The 23,167-nt window shown below is 44.4% G+C and overlaps 2 protein-coding genes across 3 annotated transcripts in view; both read left to right on the forward strand.

Annotated features, from left to right (window-relative positions):
- Window positions 1–7,023: 7,023 nt before the first annotated feature.
- On the forward strand, window positions 7,024–9,417 carry LOC310877683 (splicing factor Cactin-like; the record flags this gene model as incomplete). The annotated part of the gene is made up of 1 exon (XM_083791634.1): window positions 7,024–9,417. The coding sequence occupies one exon, from the start codon at window positions 7,024–7,026 to the stop codon at window positions 9,367–9,369; it is 2,346 nt and encodes a 781-aa protein (XP_083647760.1). The 3' UTR covers window positions 9,370–9,417.
- A 955-nt stretch (window positions 9,418–10,372) lies between these two features.
- pdss2 (prenyl (decaprenyl) diphosphate synthase, subunit 2) overlaps window positions 10,373–23,167 on the forward strand; it is a 35,827-nt gene continuing 23,032 nt past the window's right edge. Inside the window, exons 1-3 of one of the 2 annotated variants that reach the window (XM_083791568.1) lie at window positions 10,373–10,468; window positions 10,704–10,992; window positions 18,884–19,024. In XM_083791568.1, the coding sequence (XP_083647694.1) occupies window positions 10,715–10,992; window positions 18,884–19,024 (419 nt within the window). In that variant the 5' untranslated portion in view covers window positions 10,373–10,468; window positions 10,704–10,714. Of the gene's footprint in view, window positions 10,993–18,883; window positions 19,025–23,167 lie in introns of both variants that reach the window. The other variant, XM_083791567.1, reaches the window with a different exon arrangement.

Consider the following 23,167-nt stretch of genomic DNA (forward strand, 5'->3'; position numbering starts at 1 on the left):
GGAACCGCTGCAGTATATGATATGTTTCTTCTGCACAGCTGCATGACAGCCATAATGCACCTCCAGGGATCAATAAAGTATCTTGATAAAGGATATAGCACATTGTACAATCAAAAAATCTTTATCATCCCACGTGGGGCAGATGGCTAGCTCCCTCATGAGCGTGTGAGTGTGTACGTCATTAAATGTTCTGATGAATTGAAAACGGAGGACCCTTATGTAAACAAGTCTTTGTACTTTTTCTGGTTCTATCCTCAAGTAGCATTTCTTGTTTTGACCTGTACAATCAATCAATCAATCAATCAATCAGCTCTCCATGGGGAGCAGTTAAGTTAGTGTCTTGCTCAGAGACACTTGGCAGGGTTGGTGGGGGAAAACCGGTTACCTTCCGATTCCCAGATGGCCTCTCTCTGCCCAATTAGCTGGGGTGACAGTAATCATTCACATATCTTGAACCAAATTAACTCTGAACTCCAAAACTATAAAAGTTATAGGTGCAGAAAATTAAGTGCTGTCGCCTGTACATAAAACCTAGCGGAAATGGACAGTCGGTGCCAAGGGACATAAATTACACCCCCGTCTCATTTCCATAATGCAACAGACAGACATTTGTTTCTGATTCCACTGAAAATGAATTGGTTCAGAACCCTAAACGTTGATTCGGAACTGGAACCAAAACAATACTTGGATTGTCTTGTCTTGAACTGGGAACTAAAGTGGGAGTGTCACTATTCTACAGGTTAGAAGAAGCAGATGGCAAAAAGAGGCTTGGGGGAAAATCATCATTAAAAAATAAAATAAACGTGAAACTGTAAATGTACAAATCTACACTCTGAGAGGATTTTACAGCATAGAGGATCCCAGAGATAAAATGAGTCTGTGGTCAAATGCATATCAACCAGGGGTCGTTTTATATTTAAAAAGAGATCCATTTTCCTGGGAGATTCCACTTTGGGGACTGTGCTGTGCAAGAGGTTCTCCTGAGGTGGTGAAATGCAGTGATTGAATGCAGTAACTACTCTAAGTACACTTACTCAAGTAAAGTTTACTATAAGTCTACTATAAATCCAGCCCTATACAGTAATTTGGCCATTTAAAAATAGCCTCACAAGCTTGTAGATCTGCTATTTTCAAAAGAGTTTTATACATTCTATACTTTAGAAAACTTGTGAAATGGGATATTCTGCATAATGAGTAGGCCTACATTTACTTTTGTACAGTAAGTACATTTTGATACCAATACTTTTGTACTTTTGCTCAAGTACATTTTGACTACAGCAGTATCGATACTTTCACTTAAACCACAAATGGGATAGGACTGTAGTATGCAAGAGGTTAGTTCCCCTGCAAGCTCTCAAATCAACATCTTAAAAAGATGCACTGACCTCAACCGCAAAGCGATGCAAAGGGTCACGCGCACAGCCGAGCGCATCAGTGGGCGTGCACGTCCCACTGATGACATAATACCACGGACGTTGTGTCAGCAAAGCTCACCGAATCTTCACAGACCGTAGCGTAGCCATCCCGACGACGGACTGTTTCAGATGCCGCCTCATTGGGATGGACCGTGGCTCGATCTGTAGCCACAAGGACAGAGGCAGAAGATCTTCTTCTCCCAGACAATCAACCTGAAAAAAGAAAGTAAAGATAGGTTTAATGTTATCATTCTTATAACACAGGACAGCTTTAAAGCTGTGTTTCAATGCAAATCCAAAATGAATAAATAAAAGAGTTTCTGGGTGTTTAACCACTTTCAAGCTGGCATCCCCATTGTAGGCATGTCTAAATGTTTGGAATTTTCTAAAATAGCAGATCTGCTATTATGTGTCCTGATGTTGCGAGCTTTTTGCTAGTGATGATATAATCAAGTATATCGAATGTGTTGTTTAAGCAAATAGGCTGCATACTTCACAAACAATCAAATGGTAATAATTAAGCTCTCGAGCTTGATTGTGTTTTATATGTCTGTTCAAATATTGTATGTTCATGCATTTTGTCAATAAAGACCAATCATTTCAGTTAAACAAAATTTTCACTTTGCATTCAGGTCGTTATTCAGGTGTTATGGAGCAGTCTAGGAAGGCTTTTTATGATAGTGCACATTGATTGATTGATTGAAATATTTATTAACAGTTTGTAGAATTTACAGTACATTTTAAGCACAAACTCAATACAAAGACTGTCAACTGTGAGTGGACGACCCAATTAAGCATTACACTTGTTTACAACAGGGTCCACATTGTTCAATTCATCAAAACATTTAAAGACATACAAACATTTAGAGTCATACAAATAGACATTTCTATGTAGCTAAAGAACAGAACAGTAATTCATCATAATGGGAAGCAAAAAAGGGAAAAGATACAATATACAGTGAGGGAAAATGGGGTGGGGGGGTGGGGGGGATTCAGATTTTACAGAGGCCAGTTTCGAATTGCAGCCATCCGTAGGTGCCCTTTGAGAGCGGTTTTGAAGGAGTCAAGGGATTCACATGTCTTAATGACTGTTGGTAGGGCTTTCCACATTTTGGTGGCATAGGAGCGAAAATAATTTAGTCCCTTGTTTGTGCCGAATCTGGGTTGTACATGGTTTGTTGCACTCCCTCTGGTGTTGTGGGTGTGGACTTCGTTTACATTAAGGAAGTATTTAGACAGGTACATGGGTATCTTGGTGGTGTATCGAATCTTGTGGACCAGACCCATTGCAAGATGCTGTACTCTGTCGACGACCCTAAGCCATCCCAGCCTGTCAAAGTGGGCAGGGGTGAGGTGGGTTCGGGGGGTGAGGCCAAGTAGGAGCCTGACCAGTTTGTTTTGGGAGGTCTGGAGCCTTGTTTTAAGGGCCACATAGATAGCACATTCATTGTCTGTGAAGACTTCAAAGATCAAAGATTTCAAACTTGCTTCCATGCAGCTTTGGGAAACGCTTTGTACAGTATTCAATAATCCAGACATAATATGATTCCTATTTAAGGGTGTGTGTGTGTGTGTGTGTGTGTGTGTGTGTGTGTGCGTGTGTGTGTGTGTGTGTGTGTGTGTGTTTTTTAAAGGGGGACACAGAATCAAGCACGAGGCAAGCAAATCATGTGTTACTTTGGGGTGGCATTTATTATGCTTAAAGCCTCGACAATTGGCCCTCTGATGTGAAGTGGAATTACAATGAGGTGGCAGTTGGAAAGCGAAGCATGCTTGGCGATGCGCTCATCCTACGGTGACATTAATTTGAGCTGGAAAATCACCTGGAACAAGTGCTGTGAACCGTAGCACAGGTCAGGGTGTGTTTTACTGTTGTGCTACACTGTGTTCATACTGCATTACTGGTACACTATTATAAGCAGGGATTCTCAAACGTTTTGCCAGGTGCAAAGTAGCCTGGCCTACATTTGCAGGCACCACTACTGACGACCGTAAAGACGACTCTAAACACCACCTAGTCATGATTGGCTGCCTCCTAAGCCAATGGGAGTCTGAAAGGCATAAAAACCCATACTCTGAACGCTGCAACGCGGAGCAAGTGGCAACAGCAGCTAATGGTATCATAGATATAAAAAAATAATAGATGCCTCATTGCCCACTACAGTTCGTTGGAGTGATGTGTGTTGAAGGAGGGCGGAAGAATTTACACTGGGAGAGCAAGTTCCGCCGGAGTGTGGAAGCCAAGACACGTTACGTCACGCTGCCACTCAAGTGGTTACTGGCCAATCACAGCGCATCTTTTCCGGGACTTACAGACCCGAACATGCGCTCTGTGACACACGCTCATGCTTCCGCGGGGCTTCGCAAGGAATCTTAGGAAAGTTTTGCCCTCCCTTGAGCACATACGCTCCAGAGCCGGAAAGGGCGTCTACGTTTAGATGCCTATGAATGGTATGAGCAAATAAAAGAAAGATCTGAGCAATCACTTGCTGTTATGTATGCGATGATGATGAAGAAGTAGGTCGGGAGTGGCTTATTGTCGGTATCAGCCAGTAACACGCGTGAGTCTGTCCCCGTTACAATGTGCTAGACCCCTGGGAGATGGAATGCTGAGGACACAGCTATCCGGACACAGTGTAATGTGATGATGAGCTACACTGAATTGAGTAAGCCATTATGTAAAAGACAGGTCACATGATGTATGTACCACTATACAAAAGTAATCAAGAAAGTCAACAAAAGTACAAGATTTGTGGGCAGGAATGCACTGAGGACACTAGCTGGCGCACTCATCCAATGTCATTTATGCACTTCATGGTACAGTACCCTACTATCACCTCAAAGGCATTCAAAGTAAAGCTTCAGACCTCTCAAAACAAACTGATCAGGTTAGTTTGTTTTAAGATGAAGATGAAGATGAAGTAAGATGAAGCAGGAACAAGATGACCTGAAGCAAGAGAAGGAGAACAACACCTAACCTAACCCCTGCTCATTACAGGGTGGGATGGCTCAGGGTAGAGAACAGAGTACAGCAACTTGCAATGGGCCTGGTCTTCAGGATACTCAGTATGTACCTGTCTTACTACTAACAACACCAGAGGGAGCTCCAACAATCTCATTCCCACCAGATTCGGCACAAACATGGGGATGAATTCCTTCTACCGTTATGCCATCAAAAGGTGGAATGCCCTACCAACAGCCATTCAAACTACATCGACTCCCTTCCACCCACCTTGCAAAACCACCATAAAGGATAAGGATCACCTGTCTGCAATTTGCAACTGGACCTATATAGAGTCTTCTCGCTTGCAAAGTCTTCTCGCTTGCAAAAATAAATTACCCCCTCACTCTCTCTGTAAATATACTTTTATTGCTAATATTGATGATCTATTGTATAGTGTGTCTTTATACATTTTGATGAATTGAATACTGGAAACAAGTCCTCAGGGCTTTTTGTGTTATCCTTTTAGCATCATTGTATAACTGTACCTCTGAACGGGGCAGTGCATGGTCCCAAAGAGGGGTCCAAGGGACCCCAAGTGGTCCTTGAAGGGGTTCAAAATGAGTCGTTAATATAACAGCAAAATCAGTTTAACTACTTAGTTTAAACCTTTATACATCAGCTGTTTGAAAATAGCTGATCTTCAAGCTCACATAGTGTCAAATTGCAAAGCATAAGCTTGTAGACCTGCTATTTTCAAAGAATAATGTGAAAACATTATGTGGAATTATAACATTAAAAATGGGGGAGTCCGTGGCCAAATACGTATCAATTTGGGGGTCCTCGATAATGGAAAGGTTTGTGAAACACTGTATCATAGCACAGAGAGGAGATTAACCATTCTGTGGTTTGTTTTTAAGCTTATTCAACAAAGGAGGATACAGCTCCTTGGTTGCAGTATAAGCTGTCCTTGACAGACTGTGCTTGTCCAGGCTCAATTATAAGCAGATGGAGTAGGATTCAATGAAAGCATTGTTAAACATAACCCTGCCTGGGCAGTTTCGTATCATTCTGCGAGTAACTGTTATATTGTCACAAGGATTGTATTACATGAAGTGAAACATGAGGGCTGCGCAATCTTTTCCATCACTATGTGGAGCATTTAGCTTTCGATGGCGACATTAAAGAACAATTCCTGTGTAGTGTATCTATGATGTATTCAGGTGGGTCTTTGTTCTTCGAAGTGGTAAGAATGAGATAAAAGTGGAGGTTTGATAGTGTGTATAGTCATACTTGATACTTCATATGCACAGCTTGGTGACTGAGGTCACCGTTGATGCAGTGCATGTGGACATGGGCAACCATCATTGGCAGAAACCAAATTTCTTGTATCTCCAAACATTTTTCATAAGCTTCATCATACAAGTGTGTCGCACAAAAGTAGAGAAAATATCAGCATACTTGTAGATCTGCTATTTTGGCTATTTTTTGGGCTACAATGTTCTAAAGAATTGTTTTGGACATAGGCCTACAAGGTTTCAACAACATCAAAATGTTGCAGTTTATACTAAAAGCGTCTACCTGTGTGGAGATTTCCAGGATGATGAAAAATTTGCTTAATTTCAAGTGGTTCTTATTTGTGTTGTGTTAGGCTACCTGACCTGAGCATGAAAAAGAAAGAAAAAAAATGATGATTTATTATTTTGTTTCCATCTGTCCACACACCATGTTTCTGTCTCTCGTTGGTCGAACCAGATATTCACTTTTGCAGTGTGGGTGTACTGTACGTAATAATAGTTGCTAACAGCAATAAGTTCTAAGCATTCTAAAAGAGTGTACTGTAGATATAGCTGAATAACTACTTGACCTAAACTTAAGTAGCATACTGGGTCTGTAGCCTATGTTAGAAAACTTAAGAATTCAACTTATTTTACATGAATTAATGAGCTAGCTTGTTATTTCCATTTTCAATGGGCTGGCCTGAAGGGCCAGGTACGCTTTCAATGGGGCAAACTGTTCAAGCCTTCTTGATATGGTACATATTTCCATGGGAAATCTGGGGGTGGCTGTTACGAAGGCTTCACTTAGAGCTCCATATATGGGGATAACCTATAGTCCCATATATGGAGATAACGGCGATATCCAGCGCTGACATCAGATTAATGTAGAAACTCCAAAGATGGATATACACAGTGGTGACATCATCGTGACACTAGATTTGCACAGCATACAAGGCGCTCCCAGCTTCTAAAACTCTGATACCAAGCAACGCACACAGTATCTCCAACGATCCCAAATCCTCAGAATCTACAGCACTCAAGCAAGACACAGGATTCAGGATACAGCACATAGACTCAAGACACAAGATCCAAGGTGTCTGGCTTTACAACCCAGATACCTTGCATAGCTTTACCAAGACCACCATTCCAATTAGCGCCGTTAAACATCCCGGTTTAAGTTCGGATCGGACACCACTGCAGCGGGTCCTAGCCTAGACAACCAGCACTAGTTCGAGCTAGACACCAATGTAACGTTTAGCACCCTGAGCTGGAGTCGAACCCCGAAGTGGAACCACAGCTGGAAGATGCCGTTGGCGAACTGGCAGCGGAAGCCGTGCCGGTGCGAGTACTCCCACTAGTACTTGGAGTCTGCTCCCGACTGTCCGCCATGGCGTCGAAGAGACAACGTCGGTCCCGTTCCAGGTCCAGAAACAGATCGAGAGCCGGTAGCAGAGACAGTAGATCCAGATCCCCCGACAGAAGGGGTCGCAGCAGCCGTACCACTGAGAAGAGCCGTGGCCCACCGGTAAGGGTCGGTGAGGGCCCGAGGCACCACGGCGGGAGGTCCGACAGCAGTGGGACCAGCAGCAGCCCGGGATCCGCGCTCCCACGGCGGCCTGAGAGGAGCAGAGAGCCCCGAGCCTGGCCCGACGTGTCCAGGAGCGGATCAGAGGAGGACAGGAGGCGGCGAGGGGCCAGAGCACCCAGGGTTCGATCCAGTTCTGATTCAGATGGTCCTAAATCGAGGGACCGGGGGGAGAAGAATCATCGTGGGAGAGACGCCTCAACAGACTCCTCTGATAGCTCTGCTTCAGACCAAGAGGGCAAGGCCAGCGGAGGAGGAGGAGGCCTGAAGACCAATGAGGACCAGAAGAAGCAGAGAGACATGCTGAAGGCTCTTGAGACGCCCGAGGAGAAGAGGGCCAGGAGGCTGGCCAAGAAGGAGGCCAAGGAGAGGAAGAAGAGGGAGAAGATGGGCTGGAGCGAGGAGTACATGGGTTACACCAACGCCGACAACCCCTTCGGAGACAACAACTTGCTGGGGACCTTTAAGTGGCAGAAGGCATTGGATAAGAAGGGAATCGGCCACCTGTCAGAGAAAGGCCTGAAGGAGAGGAACAAATTCATCCAAGAAGAGAACCGCAGAGAGCTGCAGAAGGTGAAGCAGCTGCGTCTGGAGAGAGAGAGGGAGAAGGCCATGAGGGAGACGGAGCTGGAGATGCTCCAGAGAGAGAAGGAGGTGGAGCACTTCAAGACCTGGGTGGAGCAGGAAGACAACTTCCACCTGCACCAGGCCAAGCTGAGGTCAAAGATCCGTATCCGTGACGGCCGAGCCAAACCCATTGACCTCCTGGCCAAGTACATCAGTGCTGAGGGTGACGACCTCGCCGTGGAGATGCACGAACCCTACATGTTCCTCAATGGACTCACTGTCACCGACATGGATGACCTGCTAGAGGACATTAAGGTGTACATGGAACTGGAGCATGGGAAAAACGTGGATTTCTGGAGAGACATGACAACCATCACTGAGGACGAGATCAGTAAACTCAGGAAGCTGGAGGCCTCTGGGAAGGGAACGGGAGCCGTGCAGTTGGACCGGCGCGAGGGCATCAACGCGTCGGTGGGCACGGACGTCATGACTGTATTCAAGGGCAAGACGTACAGTCAGCTGCAGGCGCTGCACCTCAACATAGAGGCCAAGATCCGCGCCAGAGGATCCAACCTGGACATCGGCTACTGGGAGAGTCTGCTGCAGCAAGTCAGGGTGTACATGGCCAGGGCACGGTTGAGGGAGAGACACCAGGACGTGCTGCGTCAGAAGATGTTCAAGCTGAAGCAGGAACAAGGAGTGGAGAGCGAGCCCCTGTTCCCCATCAAAGAGGAGGACATCATGGCGGACATCATGAACGAGAGAGCAGAGGGTGCGGCGACCACAGAGGAGGCCGGCCCCTCCTCCGCGGCCAATCGGAACAAAGATCCACACGACGATGACGTAGAGGAGGCGGGGCCGTCCACGGCGGGACGAAGAAACGTGGCGGGGGAGCAGGAGGAGGGTGAGGTGGTAGAGTCGGTTCTGACGGAGGAGGACCTGATCGAGCAGAGCCAGGCGGAGTACGATTCTGGCCGCTACAGTCCGGCCCTGCTCGGTGCCTCCGAGCTTCCGCTGGAGGCGCACACCACCTCCCCTGAGGAGGACGCCACCCTGCTGGAGCTGGCCCACAGGCAGATGCAGGTCACAGGCGACGCAAGAGAGAGCACGGAGGACGCCTTTGTGCGGCACGCCAAGGAGCGCATGGGCAACGACGAGGCCCAGTTCAGCGTGGAGCTGCCCGTCACGGGCAAGATGTACCTGTGGGCCGACAAATACCGGCCGCGCAAGCCACGCTTCTTCAACCGCGTGCACACGGGCTTCGAGTGGAACAAGTACAACCAGACGCACTACGACTTCGACAACCCGCCACCCAAGATCGTGCAGGGCTACAAGTTCAACATCTTCTACCCGGACCTGATCAACAAGGGCTCCACACCGCAGTACTTCCTGGAGCCCAGCTCCGACAACAAGGACATTGGCGTGCTGTGCTTCCACGCCGGCCCGCCCTACGAGGACATCGCCTTCAAGATCGTCAACCGCGAGTGGGAGTACTCGCACCGGCACAGCTTCCGCTGCCAGTTCGCCAACGGCATCTTCCAGCTGTGGTTCCACTTCAAGAGGTACCGCTACCGCAGATGAGCGGAGCGGAGCGCTTCTGCCTGAACGGACCTATGAATCCCTGTTCTTTTTCCCCTAATAGTTGCTAACAGCTTAAGTTCTAAGCATTCTAAAAGAGTGTACTGTAGATATAGCTGAACATAACTACTTGACCTAAACTTAAGTAGCATGCTGGGTCTGGGTAGCCTATGTTAGAAAACTTAAGAATTCAACTTATTTTACATGAATTAATGAGCCTGGTTGTTTGTTGCTAGCTTGTTATTTCTTTCTAGGTTGCCTAACTAGCCCATCTAAGTTAAAACAGCATTAAACTCACTTTCACATCATAGTCATATGGGTATTTTTCTAGGTTGCCTAACTAGCCCATCAAGTCTGAAATCACTAACTCCATATTTGAGCCAGGTTAGTGTTTACATGCTAATGTAGAACTCCATTAGCCTGGTTAATAAACCAGACTGGTTTATTAACCAGGCTAGAACTCCATATCTGGATCTGGCTGACTTATCGTGATGTCAGTGAGATGACGCGAGCATCCATCCAGGCACTATAAAGGTGGCCATCACACTTTATTTTAAATGTAACTATATAATACAATTATTTATCAATCCCCGGCCTCCAACTCAGTAGACAAGACAAGCAACAATTAAGCCGCCAAGAGAGCTAGCTCCCTTGGAGGAGCAAGTTACGGCCGGATCTTTCGCAGGGTCGTTACACTATAGCCTATTCCCCCAATCCCCCCATTGACCTTGGCCCTTGCCTAGACTAGACAACAACTCAAGGCTAAATTAGAATTCAACCTTCAACTTCCTTGACCAGCTCTCACCAGGAAAGACTCACTATCATCTTATAATAATTAATATTATATAATAAGTGGAAACGTGAAGCAAATGTTACGCTTGAAAAATAGTCAATTGGATTAAAAATAAAATGACACAAACCATAGCAGGATTAGCAGCAGCTCTGTTAAAACTTTTCAAGGGAGGAGTGTCCTCTACGTTTTTACGACGTACCGTATTCCGTTTCTCCAACATGGCGGCCACCAGTGTCAGGTCGTGTGTTTATGAAACACATAGTTCTTTAGTTTATTAGCAACGCTAGGGCAATTACATTTGGGCAATCGGTAAGTATATATTTTAAGTCAGTCACAGAATACGCACACGTAGTTTGCGTTTACGCGTGTGTCACAATAGCGGTAATATCTAGTGATTGTCTGGTCACAACATGACATTGATGTCGATACGTGGTGAGAAAAACTTCACGGTACTGCGGGTGGCTGTGTTATTAAGCTTCAAAGATAAATTATTAATGCAAAGTATTTATTGACTGAAACAACGCCGGGATTACGATGCGTTCAGTACTTTGTGCCATGATGAGCGCGACATGGTCGCGACTGTCCTGCATTGGTGTGCTGGGAGGGGGAGGAGGAGGAGGAGGAGGACGACAACAACAGAGGAGCATCAGCCTGTTCAACTCGCCATCGTCCTCCTCCAACTGGAGCAAAGTGGTGTCCGATGCGGAGAAGATCGTGGGCTATCCCACCTCCTTCATGAGCCTGCGGTGCTTGCTGAGCGACGAGCTCAGCAATGTGGCCATGCACGTCAGGAAGCTGGTGGGCACCAAGCACCCTCTACTAAAGACTGCAAGGTAAACGAAAGCCCTGCACACACTGGCTGGCAGTGGCTGGCACACAACAATCACAACTTTATTGTCACATCAGTTTTTTTTTAAATGTAAAAAACTAAGTGTGAAATTTGTTTTTGTAGTTGAAAACTGTTGAATAGTTCCCATCGTGTCATTTTTTGAGCTACAAGAAAGGAATGGGCGGGGGGGGGGGGGGGGGTGGTAAGGAGATCAAGGCAGGAAAGAAGAAAGTAAAGGGTTTCAGATAAGAGGCTTGTTTCACAAACGGTACAGCTGTTGGGTTTCTCTTATCTTATTTACAGGCTGTACAGCCGTACAACCAAAGGGTCTCTTACTCTCTTTTCCACAAATAAATTCACATAGTACCTGAGATTAGTATGCAGCCCTGGTCCAGTGCTTGCAGCGAGTCTCTCACTGACGCCCTGTGGGAGTCCCTTCCGCAGCTCTCTAGCAACTTTCTCACTCCTGTGCAAGTGTTTACAATTCCCAGCAAATAAACAAAACGACGTAACTACTCACCAACACAAAGCCTGCTAGACCTTGGTAAAAGTCTATTCTCGAAGCTGGGAAGCATCTCAGGTCCCCAGCTTTTCTCTAGAATGCACTTTGTGCCATTTTAATAACGCAATGTACCCTGAATGTACCGGGCAGTCATTTCTCCTACTACGGCATTTCCGGGTTTTGCCTGTGCCGATCTGGTTGGATTAATTGTATTTTTTTTATTTTTTTTATAACTTTATTAATAAGATTTTCAATTTTTGTATACAAACAACACCACATATACCCCACCCTCCCCGGTTCCATCAAAAAACAAGACAACAACAACAACAAAATAAAATAAACAGGTAGTAAAGGATATAAATAATAAATGAATGAAATAAATACAATAAAATAGAATTAGCCTTTTACTAGATTAAGGGGCTACACAGTGAACCAAATAACGTAGGAAAACACTTAAGACACTGGATTAATTGTATTTAATTTGGCATTTTGGAGAGAAGCTGGAGACCTGAGACGCTTCCCAGCTTTGAGAATAGACTTTTACCAAGGTCTAGCAGGCTTTGTGTCGGAGAGTAGTTACGTTGTTTTGTTTATTTGCTGGGAATTGTAAACGGGAGTGAGAAAGTTGCTAGAGAGCTGCAGAAGGGACTCCCACAGGGCGAGTGAGAGACTCGCTGGACCAGGGCTAGCTGGACCAGGGCTAGCTGGACCAGGGCTAGCATCATTAGCATGTTTGGTGCGTGAGCATAGCAGCCGCTGTGTACTGTGTATTATATACTGTACATAAGGACATTATTCACGGTGCAACGTTATTCACGGTGCAAGTTGATCATTTGGTTCAATTGAACACGGAGGCTTTACTGCAGATGTTTTTATTTTTTTTAAAGATTTGTTTATTGACAATGCACACATCATCAATCATCATTACTTTAAGGAATCACTTCTTTTTTTTTTAAACAAGACGGACTGAAAAACTAAAAACAACAGGAAACACAGTAACAAACGGCGACAGGAAAAACAAAACTGGAGAAAATTATGACCCCCCCCCACCCACCCCCCACCCCAGCCCTAGAAAGGTCAACTACACAGCTCTCATTACTTGTCCAGAACACAGATACGGGGTAGGTTATTTGAGGTTCTTCCTTCAATATCTCCTCTGGGTTGACTTGGATTTTACTTAATATTTTTCATAAGTAGCAGGCTTTTCTGGAGTTACTGCAGATGTTTTTAATCAGTAAACAACGTGTTTTGTTGTTAGAAGTTGACAGCCATGCCAGTTCCTTTTGGGACTCTTTATGTCAAACGGTAGAAAATACAGTACATGGATTGTTATACTAGGCATGTCTGTATTTGGAGCGACGCACCTCTGCACTGTTATTGGTTTAGCGAAATACAAGGTTTACTCCCACTCCTGTGCCACTTTTTCTGCTGGGCTCATCCAACGCCTGCGGTTTTCTGAGGCTAAAGTAGTTGACCTAGAAGCTCAATTAGTACAATTTAGGCATTTAGCAGACACTCTTAATCCAGAGCGATTTACAGTAAGCAAGAACAAAAACATGGTAACTTAACTATTTGTTCGTTCATATACTCCCACAATGCAATCAGCTAAACACTAACATCTAGTGATGGAAATCAAAAAAGCTATTCAAAGTCCAAAGTCCTATCCTGCAGGACAAAGCTCAGGCTAGTCTAGGTGCTACCTACTGGAGGGGGGTGCATGTGTCCGTGTGCTGGGGCTGCTGTGCATATGACTGGTTTCACAGCACACCAATTGTATATTTTAAGTGTAGCAACTATGAAACGTAAACATTCCACAAACATTAACAAGCCCCATTTTCCCCCTTTCAAATCCAGTTAATTTATTCTGTTAGGCTTTAACCTGGTTTCCACAGATCATTTTTTTTGCTGTACTGTACATAGCGAGGCTCTACATTTCTGTGGCCTACTTTTTAGGCTAGGCATGTGGTGTATGGATGTTTACAGTCTCATACTTCGACCAAGATAAAAAGAAAGACAACTGCATTGCACTGCAACCTATCTATCCTGTGTCCCATGCTGATTGTCTTTGATGAAGGAAACACGATCTTCTGTGGTGTGGAGGCTCTAGGCATGCCTAGATAACTGGCCACTGTGGTCAGTGGTTTACATAATGACCGATTAACTGTGTGTGTGTATATATATATATATATATATTAGGGCTGACCCAAAAAAATCGATTAACCGATGTTCAATCGATACGCACGGGAATCGATTTTTAAATTTTGAATCGAATAGTCATTTTTAAAAAAAGCGTCCGCTTTTGGTCCGCGAGACGGCCCCATTTGGTCCGTGAGCCATGCTCGCGCCTCGCAGCACCGCAACGCCTCCTCCCCTCTCCCCCTCACTCGTGGTAACAACAAGGAAGTCAACACAGACCAGCTACAGCCTGCAGTCATGCCGCCACAAAATAAATCTAAAGTGTGGTTGCATTTTAGAATATGCAAGGAGAACAAAGAACAAGTGGTGTACAGTGTCAACTATGTGACAAGAAATTGGCGTATCACATACGGGATGGCCCAAGTGGGGCGAAAAACCCGCGGCGGAATTTCACGCATGGGACAGGGGAAAAAGCCCCTGACCTCCTAGGCTCCGAGGGACTTCCAGGCGCGCTAATTTGAGCCGCGGTCATCCACACTTTTCTACCCCAAGAAAGAGCCTCGTCGGAAGGGTCTGAGAGCGGCGTAGACCGCGGCGCAAATTAGCACGCCTGGAGCTCCAGGACTGGTGCTTTTTTTGGTGTTTTCACATCTGAGTTTCAATCGGAAGAGAAGCTAAATCCCTACATTTTCTGGATTATAGGCATTATAGGTAATGCCTGTGTCAGGCAGTTGACTTGTTACGGTCGGATGTTTTATTAAGCCTAATTTCTGGTGATCCGATTTCTAATTTTCTATGGCAGTGTTTCCCAACCTGTGTGTCGCGGAGCTTTGGTACTCCGTTTTATGTGTCCAAGTGCTCCGCGTAATTTGACCGAAATTAAGTTATAGTGTTACTTTCTGTCAAATCAGGCGGCACACTAACTCTCCCCCAAAAGCAATATTATAGCTACTGGGCTGCAGGCTTCTTATAGTTGCGTCGTTGTTGTCACACGTCTAACCATTAGACGTGCGATAACATCAACACGGAACAATAGACTAACGACCCTCGGCCATTGAAATGTCAATGCTTAGATGCATGCAGAAGAGGCTACATTTCGCTCCCTCCAGAAAGACTGGAGCGCGCAGAGCGCAGCCACATGCACGTAGACAGCAGACACATACAGTCCTACATGTCCCGACCTAGCCCAAACATTTAGATTCTCGTAGTCCCGACCCAAACAAGTAAAGTAAATGTGACGTTGTGATTAAACATAATGTGCCACGAAAAATAGCTGTCCAAAATAGCTGTCCATAGATGTCCAAACATGATCGCCTCGTTCGGCCAACAAAATATATCTCCCTCCCTCCACAGAAGCGCAGTGATGCCTGATTTAATCTTCGTCGTACACGTGTTATGCTTGCATGCTGAAAATGGCTGATCTACAAGCTCACAACGCGTTGCAGACGCAACGCGTTGTGAGCTTGTCGATCAGCTATTTTCAGTACGTGAAAATAAGCAGGCTGTGAGAACTGAGACCCTTCACAATAAAAGCATGCAGCTTTCACAAGTTGGCCCATAATAAAGACAAGGAAAAGGATTAGGTGGCATTTCACATTGCATATGAGCAATTTTTTGAAACTGAGGCACTGTCTCTGTCCTTTTCATTCTCGTTATTTGATGAGTGCTGTCATGTGTGTTTTTATTTTATTATATTACTTTTACGTATATATTTACTTTTACTATAATATATATATATATTTAATATATATGTATATTTTATATATATATATACACCCCCCCCCCCTTCCCCCCCTAGGTGTTCCCCGAGATTTTTAGGCTATGAAAAGTGTTCCCTGGGACAAAAAAGGTTGGTAAACACTGTTCTATGGCATGTTTGGGCTTTTTCAAGTACTTTTATTAAGCAGAAAGCCTCCCCAGTGTAGTCATGCACTTGACTGGCAATAAGCGGCATGTTTCGGACTTTCGGTACCCTTTTTGCTTAACCCTGTCTGATGGGGATGGTGAAATAGGCTCTCTCTCCTCCTCTGGGTTATTGTGTATACCCTGCCCCCCCCTAACTGTTACTTAATAGTTACTTAACTATTAAGTAACTAATGTTTTCAAAGAGATAATTGTAGTGGAGTCAAAGTACAATATTTGCCTCTGAGATGTAGTAATGACAAAGTAAAAGTACAGAAAAATGGAAATACTCCAGTAAAGTCAAAGCACCTCAAAATGTTACTTGAGTGCCGTACATGTTAGTTACTTTCCAGTTTCCATACATTCATCCCCAATCAGTGTTGTTCTGGAAAACTGGCCACACGTTTTGTTCAGTCAGTGATAAGTGGAAGGCCACACCAAAGTGTTATACATTATTCATCGGTCAAGGAGCTATTGAAACGGATCACACCTTCCAAATCGGATAAGTGAAGCGCTGAGGTTCCATTTTTTTTCCATATGAGTGACCAAGAGAAAACAGCAACTTCGGGGGGCAAGGAATGACGGAGACGGAGAGAGAGAGAGAGACCTCGAACACAATCCCGCCATGCAGACGGGTGTGTTGGAAACAGTAGCCCAAGGGTGTAATAACCTATACACCTAAATCTGATATGACAATCCATTTGGGTGTTGTAGCAAGGGGCGGGCGGGGGCCGAGGCAGACCTCTGACAGTCTGACTCCTCACTGTCAGCTTGGGTTGGCTGGTTCGTATTTCCCACTGTGTCTCCGCCTTAGACGCGCAGCGGATAAAAATATCCACAATAGCAGACAGGCAGACCCTCGTGGAGTTGAGTTTCGGTTTTTCCTTTCCTTTCATTCTCAAAAAACTGCAGCTCAGCTAACTTTGCCCCAAAGTCTGGTGTTACAGCGAAGAGACTGCAAAGCCCTTAGAAGAAAGACGAAGAAACTTTTTCTTGTCTCTTTTTTTTAAGGACAGTCCTTGACAGTAGTGTGACTTTACACAAGAATTCCCCCCCGCCTTTGTTTTCTTAATTCATTAGCGTGATTGTCTTTGAATGGTATTCCAGCTGCCTGCCCGCGGTTTGGACATCGTTGTGGTTTCGAGGCCTAAGTGAAAGGAGTTCAGTGGCCTTTTGAATCATGAAATAAAGGCACTAATGGCAAGAGAACAGACAGAACCGCATCAGGAATTAGTTCCATGATAAGACTGACACCCTGGGAATGTTAAGCTATCTGAAGAATTAAAGATTACCACTAAGACACTTACACAGTATGTACTGGAGTTACAAAAGACCAAAAGTGTACCTTCAGGTCATGTTGCGACTTGTTCATTTCTTAAACAACGGTTTAACGATGTGCTTGGTTGGAAGGTTTGAAACCTCCAAATTCTGGAAATGAGACTAAACACTCTCTAAAACAGCAACACTTTACCCCACTGGAGATGGATGGCATCTTGCAAAACGGTTTTGCGCTAAGAAGTAGGAAGGCCCCGTGTCTCTGGCTGTTGCATAATTCATTCATTAGTTATATCATGCAAGAGAAAGTCGGACAGCGGATCGATAACAGCACAAACACGGCAAGTCATAAATTTGTATCTATTAACGCGAGCCCTCCCGTGCTCCTGAATCCCTGCAGTCTGCCGCAGTCGCAAGAGCCGACGACGCACTGACCTGTCCACAACCCTTTTTAAAATGACAGCAGTCCATTCCTCACTTTCCGTTTCTTCTGCTCTCTCTCTCTCTCTCCCCCCCACCCTGCTTCTCTCCCAGCCCTCTTGTGCGCCATGCTTCCTCCCCTTTCTGCGCGGCAGGAGGGTGGCGGCGGTGATTGATTGATGTGTGGCGGTGTAGATAGTGACATAAATATGAATCATCTGCCATCAATGCGGGCCACAGGTTTTACCTACACTCGCTCAGGAGGGGAGCACCTTCATAATTCTATAGCCTAGATCGTCATCCCTGTGCTCGGGGGAGCAGCTCGTATATAGCTGTATGCCAGGAGCTGTTTGGTGTTTTCCAACTAAGCAAAATTTAGAGCGACGATAAATAACTCTGCGACCAGAGCCCCGCCGTGATGATGAAACACAGCCTACTTAATGTCGGCAGCATCGTAAATTGTGGCAAAAGCAACTTGTGGTATTTAATGTGATGGGTTCAGTTTTTTTGGAGGTGGGGGCGGTGGTGGTGCATTTCAGAGCGCGCATTCTGCTGGCCCGAGTAAGGTTGCTCGTCCAGTACAACTAAAAGACTCCTTACCTATAGTATTTCTCCTTCTTTCTATGTATGCTTCAGCTTTACACACGCACGCACACATACTTCTCCATCATGCTTTTATCTCTTACATCCAGTCACTTGTCACCTCCGTTCTTCCACGTCCTCCGCCCGTGGTGCAGGGCTGGGTCAGGGGGAGGAGAATGGGGGTGGGTGGCTGACGGAGGCCGTTGTCTGAGCTAGTAGTCGGTGTGGAGGGGGGGGGGGGGGGGGGGGGCGTACCCGCATGTCTGCCTCGGAGACTCTAACGAGGGTGTGATTCATGGCACAGGGGGGGGGGGGGGGGGGGCTCCCTGGGGACAGGATTAGAGGTGCTCTGTCTAAACCGCTCCCCAGAGAGCGTAAAAAGATATTTAATCTGGCCGCCACCACCACGCAGCGGCGACCGGACTTCGGGGGTTTGTGTTTGCACTTGTGTATCAGAGGGTTAGTGGTTTGGGAGGCAGGAGCTTGCTCTGTTAAAACAAACGACTGCACAGTTGCACAATTGATATATATTGTGTATTGAGGGACAGCAACATGGTGTAAGTCGTGTGGTATTTGTTTGGACCGCTCATGGCAGGCCAATGATAGAAATACCCACAGATAGCTAGTTAGATAGTTCGTTATTTATTTGGTTATTAACCACTTTAATTCTGGTGCCCATATTTTGGGTATTGCCCCCTCCGCCCCTTATGTTTAAAAAAAAAAACTTCAGGTCAGGGTTTGACTGTTGCATTGGATCCTTCTCTTATGGTATTATTCATACTATTCAAAGGTCATCACACACCGTGAGAGAGCATGTTCCTGTCCATGATCAAAGTACATTTTGCACGTTCAACTTTGGACGTGTAGTAGTATTTAGCCTTTTATTATTCAGAAATGATGAGGTTGACGACTTCACTAGAGAAACAAATACGGTTCCCCGGCCGCCAAATATGTCTGTGTACCGTACTACCGTCTACTGACCAACGTAGTTTGAATGATTTAGTCAAGCACACTCATTTCATTACAAAGTTGATGTGATAATCCTAACCTCGTGCTGAACTTGTCTGAACCATCCTAGGGGTTTTGTCTACGACAGTAAGACCAACCTTCAGATGAGGGGACTGGTGGTGCTGCTGTTGTCCAAGGCAGCGGGGCCCAGCAGCCACACGGCCTCCTCCGATCTCCTCCCTCAGGACATGGTCAGCGGCATCTACCCCAGGTAACGGTTGTTATTCATTGTGTATTATTTTCTTTACCCTAGGGTAGTAGCTGAGCACGAGCTCGTGCTAATTTCCAGCAACGCCCTGCCTGCACATAGAAACACACAGACAGACATGCACGTTAAAGGAGAATTCCATGCTAGAATGCTTTCTTACCTTTCTTTGTAGTTGTTATGTCCCCACCAAAGAGGTCCAGGTGTTTTTTTGTGCAAAAACTCCTTATTGGCTATTTTCCCTACCATAAGCCCTCAATGAATTGCATTGCATTGAATGGGAATTGAATGGGGCTATGGGGTGTTATGCTAGTTCGCTTATTTCCATCGAAAGTAGTAAAGTGTGCCGCTTGGGATATTATTTACATTATGAAGAGAGGATATATACCAAGAAATTATAATTTTGAGCGATGGAAATAAGCGAATTAGCACAACACCCCATAGCCCCATTCAATTCAATGCAATTCATTTAAGGCTTATGGTAGGGGAAATAGCCAATAAGGAGCTTTTGCACAAAATAACACCTGGACCTCTTTGGTGGGGACGTAACGACTACAAAGAAAGGTAAGAAAGCCTTTTAGTATGGAATTCTCCTTTAAAACCTGGGAGGTGACCGCCGGTACAACCACAGTCTTATACAGGTACTCGAGGGTGCACATACCCTTTTTTTGACAAGCCCTCAGAGGAGAACCTGGAGATGTCGCTTGGTGCGCAGATGTCTCTAATCTACTTATTTATTTTTTTACAATTTTATTTATACATTTTCGTTTTAAGAGAAACGTCATATCTTATCTTTTCCATTTGCAGCAGGTTGGTCAATTCTGCTAGACATACATTAAAAGAGGGTACTTCCACTCCTTTCCAATGGGTCAGAATATTCCTTTTTGCGATAACCATGCCATATTGTATAGCTTTATGTTGGTAATGAGTTAGAAATGACAGGTCTGGGGTGATAACACAAAGAGAAAAACGTAAAGATGTCACTCCAGAATGTTGCTAGTTTGGGGCATGACCAAAAAAGATGTCCTAGACTAGAGCCCTCTGTCGTGTGACATTTTGAGCATAGTGGAGAAACAGAGGGATAAAATGAGTGTAGCTTAGTGCAGGAATAATACAGCCTGTGGATTACCTCAAATTGGATCAATTGATGTCTGGAGTTTATGGAGCAACTGTGTATGGTGTTAAGATATGATTCCCAGCTATCATCATCAGTTGTTGTAACTAGATCTTTCTCCCAGGCCTCGTCTCTAATCTACTTAACCAGCATGAAAGAGAAATAACGAACTACTCGCCTAATGCCACGCGGAGGTTCCGTGTTTAACGTACCTATAAAGTGTGCACATTGTTTAAGTCACAGATGCATGTTTTTCATATCGTAAATATATGAACTTTGGCTAAAAAACGTATGTTTAATTCATGCAGGTTCTTGTTTACTTCTTTAGACTAGAGCGCCGAACGGCACCATAACAAGTTTCACTTTCAACAATTACTTTCATGGCAGCTTGGTTACAACCGTAACGGACTTCCTCTTCAAAATGAGAGCCACTTGTAATGATTAGTCAACACTAGTTTTATGTCTACTTACAGGACGTACACTACATACCGTACTACATAGACATCCGTAGTACGTGACACCAGAGCTAGTAAATGTTGGTATTGGCGGCAGTACGCACGACCGCAACATATTTTTTGACCAAACGTGCGCACCAGTTATGTGCACCCCTGCTTACTTCAGCGGTGTTGGGGGACAGGTGACCATTCACTTCCCTACACAGAGTTTAACCTGCCGGTCTGGGGAAATTGAACCGGTGGGCAACCTTCCGGCCACAAGGGCGCTTCTCTAACCTGTAGGGCCACCACTGTTCCAAAATGATGGCCACATGACATGGAACCGTCCACTGTGACAAGACAGGATCATCTGCGTCGGTCCACCAAAGACAATCCCAGTCATTTGTCACTGTCGTGCTGGGCTGGAAAGTAACCAAGTACTGTAGTACATTTACTCAAATACTGTACTTGAGAATCATTTCCTTTATACTTCTAGTCTATTCCTTTTTAGGGGCCGGGCAAATATTTATTTTTTACTCCACTACAATTATTTGAAATTGACTTTAGTTACTTGTTAGTAATCTACGATATCGCCGATCTACTCAAAATGGCCTATCTATGTGACACGTTGTGAGCTTGTAGATCGGCCTATTCTGCTTTTAGATCGACTTATTTTGAAAGTACTTTTACTATGTCGATATGTTTGTACTTTTTAACCCAAGTTTATTTTTTTTACATCGTGGCATTGGTACTTTTTCTTAAAGTAAAGTATCTGAGTACTTTTCTACCACTGCTGTCACGATGCCGCTGGAAGAAAAAGACCAAAAAAAGAATAGTGAAACTAAAGCCTTGTGTCAGGTAATTCTACATTGTCCTCTGTGGTTATCGTGCATATCAGTTCCAGTAAATAAAGCCCTTCATCATGTTGTGAAGATGATAGATTGAGGGAACATGGCATCAGCATTTATAAACATCTTGTCATTTTGTATTTCACTTTTCAGTCACATTTGAGTTGTTGTTTCCCCCCCACCAGTTTTATTTGATTTCATTAACATTTCTTGAATAGAAATTGTATCAAACGGTCACTATTTCATGGGCACTCAGTAGACGCTTTAAAAGTACAAATGCTGTACAATTCAGTGACACCATACAAGTGTTTTGGATACAGAGAGCTAGAGGAGCACTTCATCCATTTTCAACCTTCAAATAATTGGTCCTCACTGCTCATTATAAGATTATATAATATAATTATAAGAAGCATTTTATTGGCTCATTGGTGGGTCACAACATTCATGGGGGTTCCAAGCTTAGCCTTTTTCTTCCTGAAAAGTTATCATGTTATTAATTATTAAAGAAAAATAATGTCACTGGTAGGCATTAGGCAGGTTTCTGACCTGTCCACAGCCCTCCTCTGAGAGATGGAGTAGTCTTAAACGGTACCATCTTATAGTGTAGCTGCATTTGTGAGGACCAACGAATATGTTGAAAAATGGGTCCTATAAGTTATAACGCTCACTTGCCGGCATGCGACACTTTGTGAGCTGCGAGTTGCTGTGATATTTCTTGGGACATTATGACATCACTTTATGTTGAGTTATCTCCATATTTGTAGAGTTTCAACCCAATCCAATATCTCACATTTAGGACGGGAACCCCTTTTTTTCCTTTTGCCTTTTAACACATTCTGGGCGGGAACCCCTTTTGGTGTTTTAAACATTGTTATACTATAGCTATTGAAGAATAGCAGATCTACAAGCTCGTAGCTCGAGCTTGTAGGTCTGCTATTTTTGAAAAATCGTGAAAATGTGGCGCAAATCTTTGAATATATGTTCTTTCAGAGCGAATGTTTTTAACTCAAATCTTTGCTTCTGGGAGGTCCCTGGAACAACATATTTTCAGATATATTTTTGGGGGTCCTTGACATGAAAAAGTTTGAGCACCACTGACATAGAAACAAGGGTTTTTCAGAAAACTGTAGGATTTAGAAGACATTTGTAGAATTGTCCTCAGGTCAAAATGGGTTAAAGATGGGAACCTCTTTTGGGGTTCTTGTTGCTACGGTACAGTATATAGCAACATATTATTTTTGTAATTTTTGAATAAATATTTGAGGTTTCTCAGAAAACGTAGGTCAGGAATCACAGAAGGCGTTTTTTTGCAATCGGCCTCAGTCCTAAATGGGATAAATTGGATGTTATAAAAAGTACGAATAAATATACACAGTATGTGAAACATTTTCGGGGATTTACGTCCTTGGTCCTCTGTGTACACAACCTTTTGCCGTTAATCAGTCCAGTGGTTCGCGAAATAGACAGACAGAAAATCTTCTAGACGGCTAGAAGCCATCGCATAAAAATGTTTTTTTTCCCCCCAGATGCACACCGTTCAGGTAATTTTCTTATTAACCTTTTGCTCTGGCCACTATAGCTTAGAGATAGTCTGGCTATAGCTTGTCACTTTGAGTCACTTTACCCGAGTTTATTTAAAAATAATTTAATGGAATAATTACTAGGTAGAAAATAAGTAATTGACTGGAGTAGTCACCATAGGCGTCATATCCTATAAATAGAGAGAGAGAGAAATTATTGCCACATATATCTT

The sequence above is a fragment of the Protomyctophum parallelum genome (assembly GCF_964188405.1).
Source record: "Protomyctophum parallelum genome assembly, chromosome: 20".
Taxonomy (NCBI): Eukaryota; Metazoa; Chordata; class Actinopteri; order Myctophiformes; family Myctophidae; genus Protomyctophum; species Protomyctophum parallelum.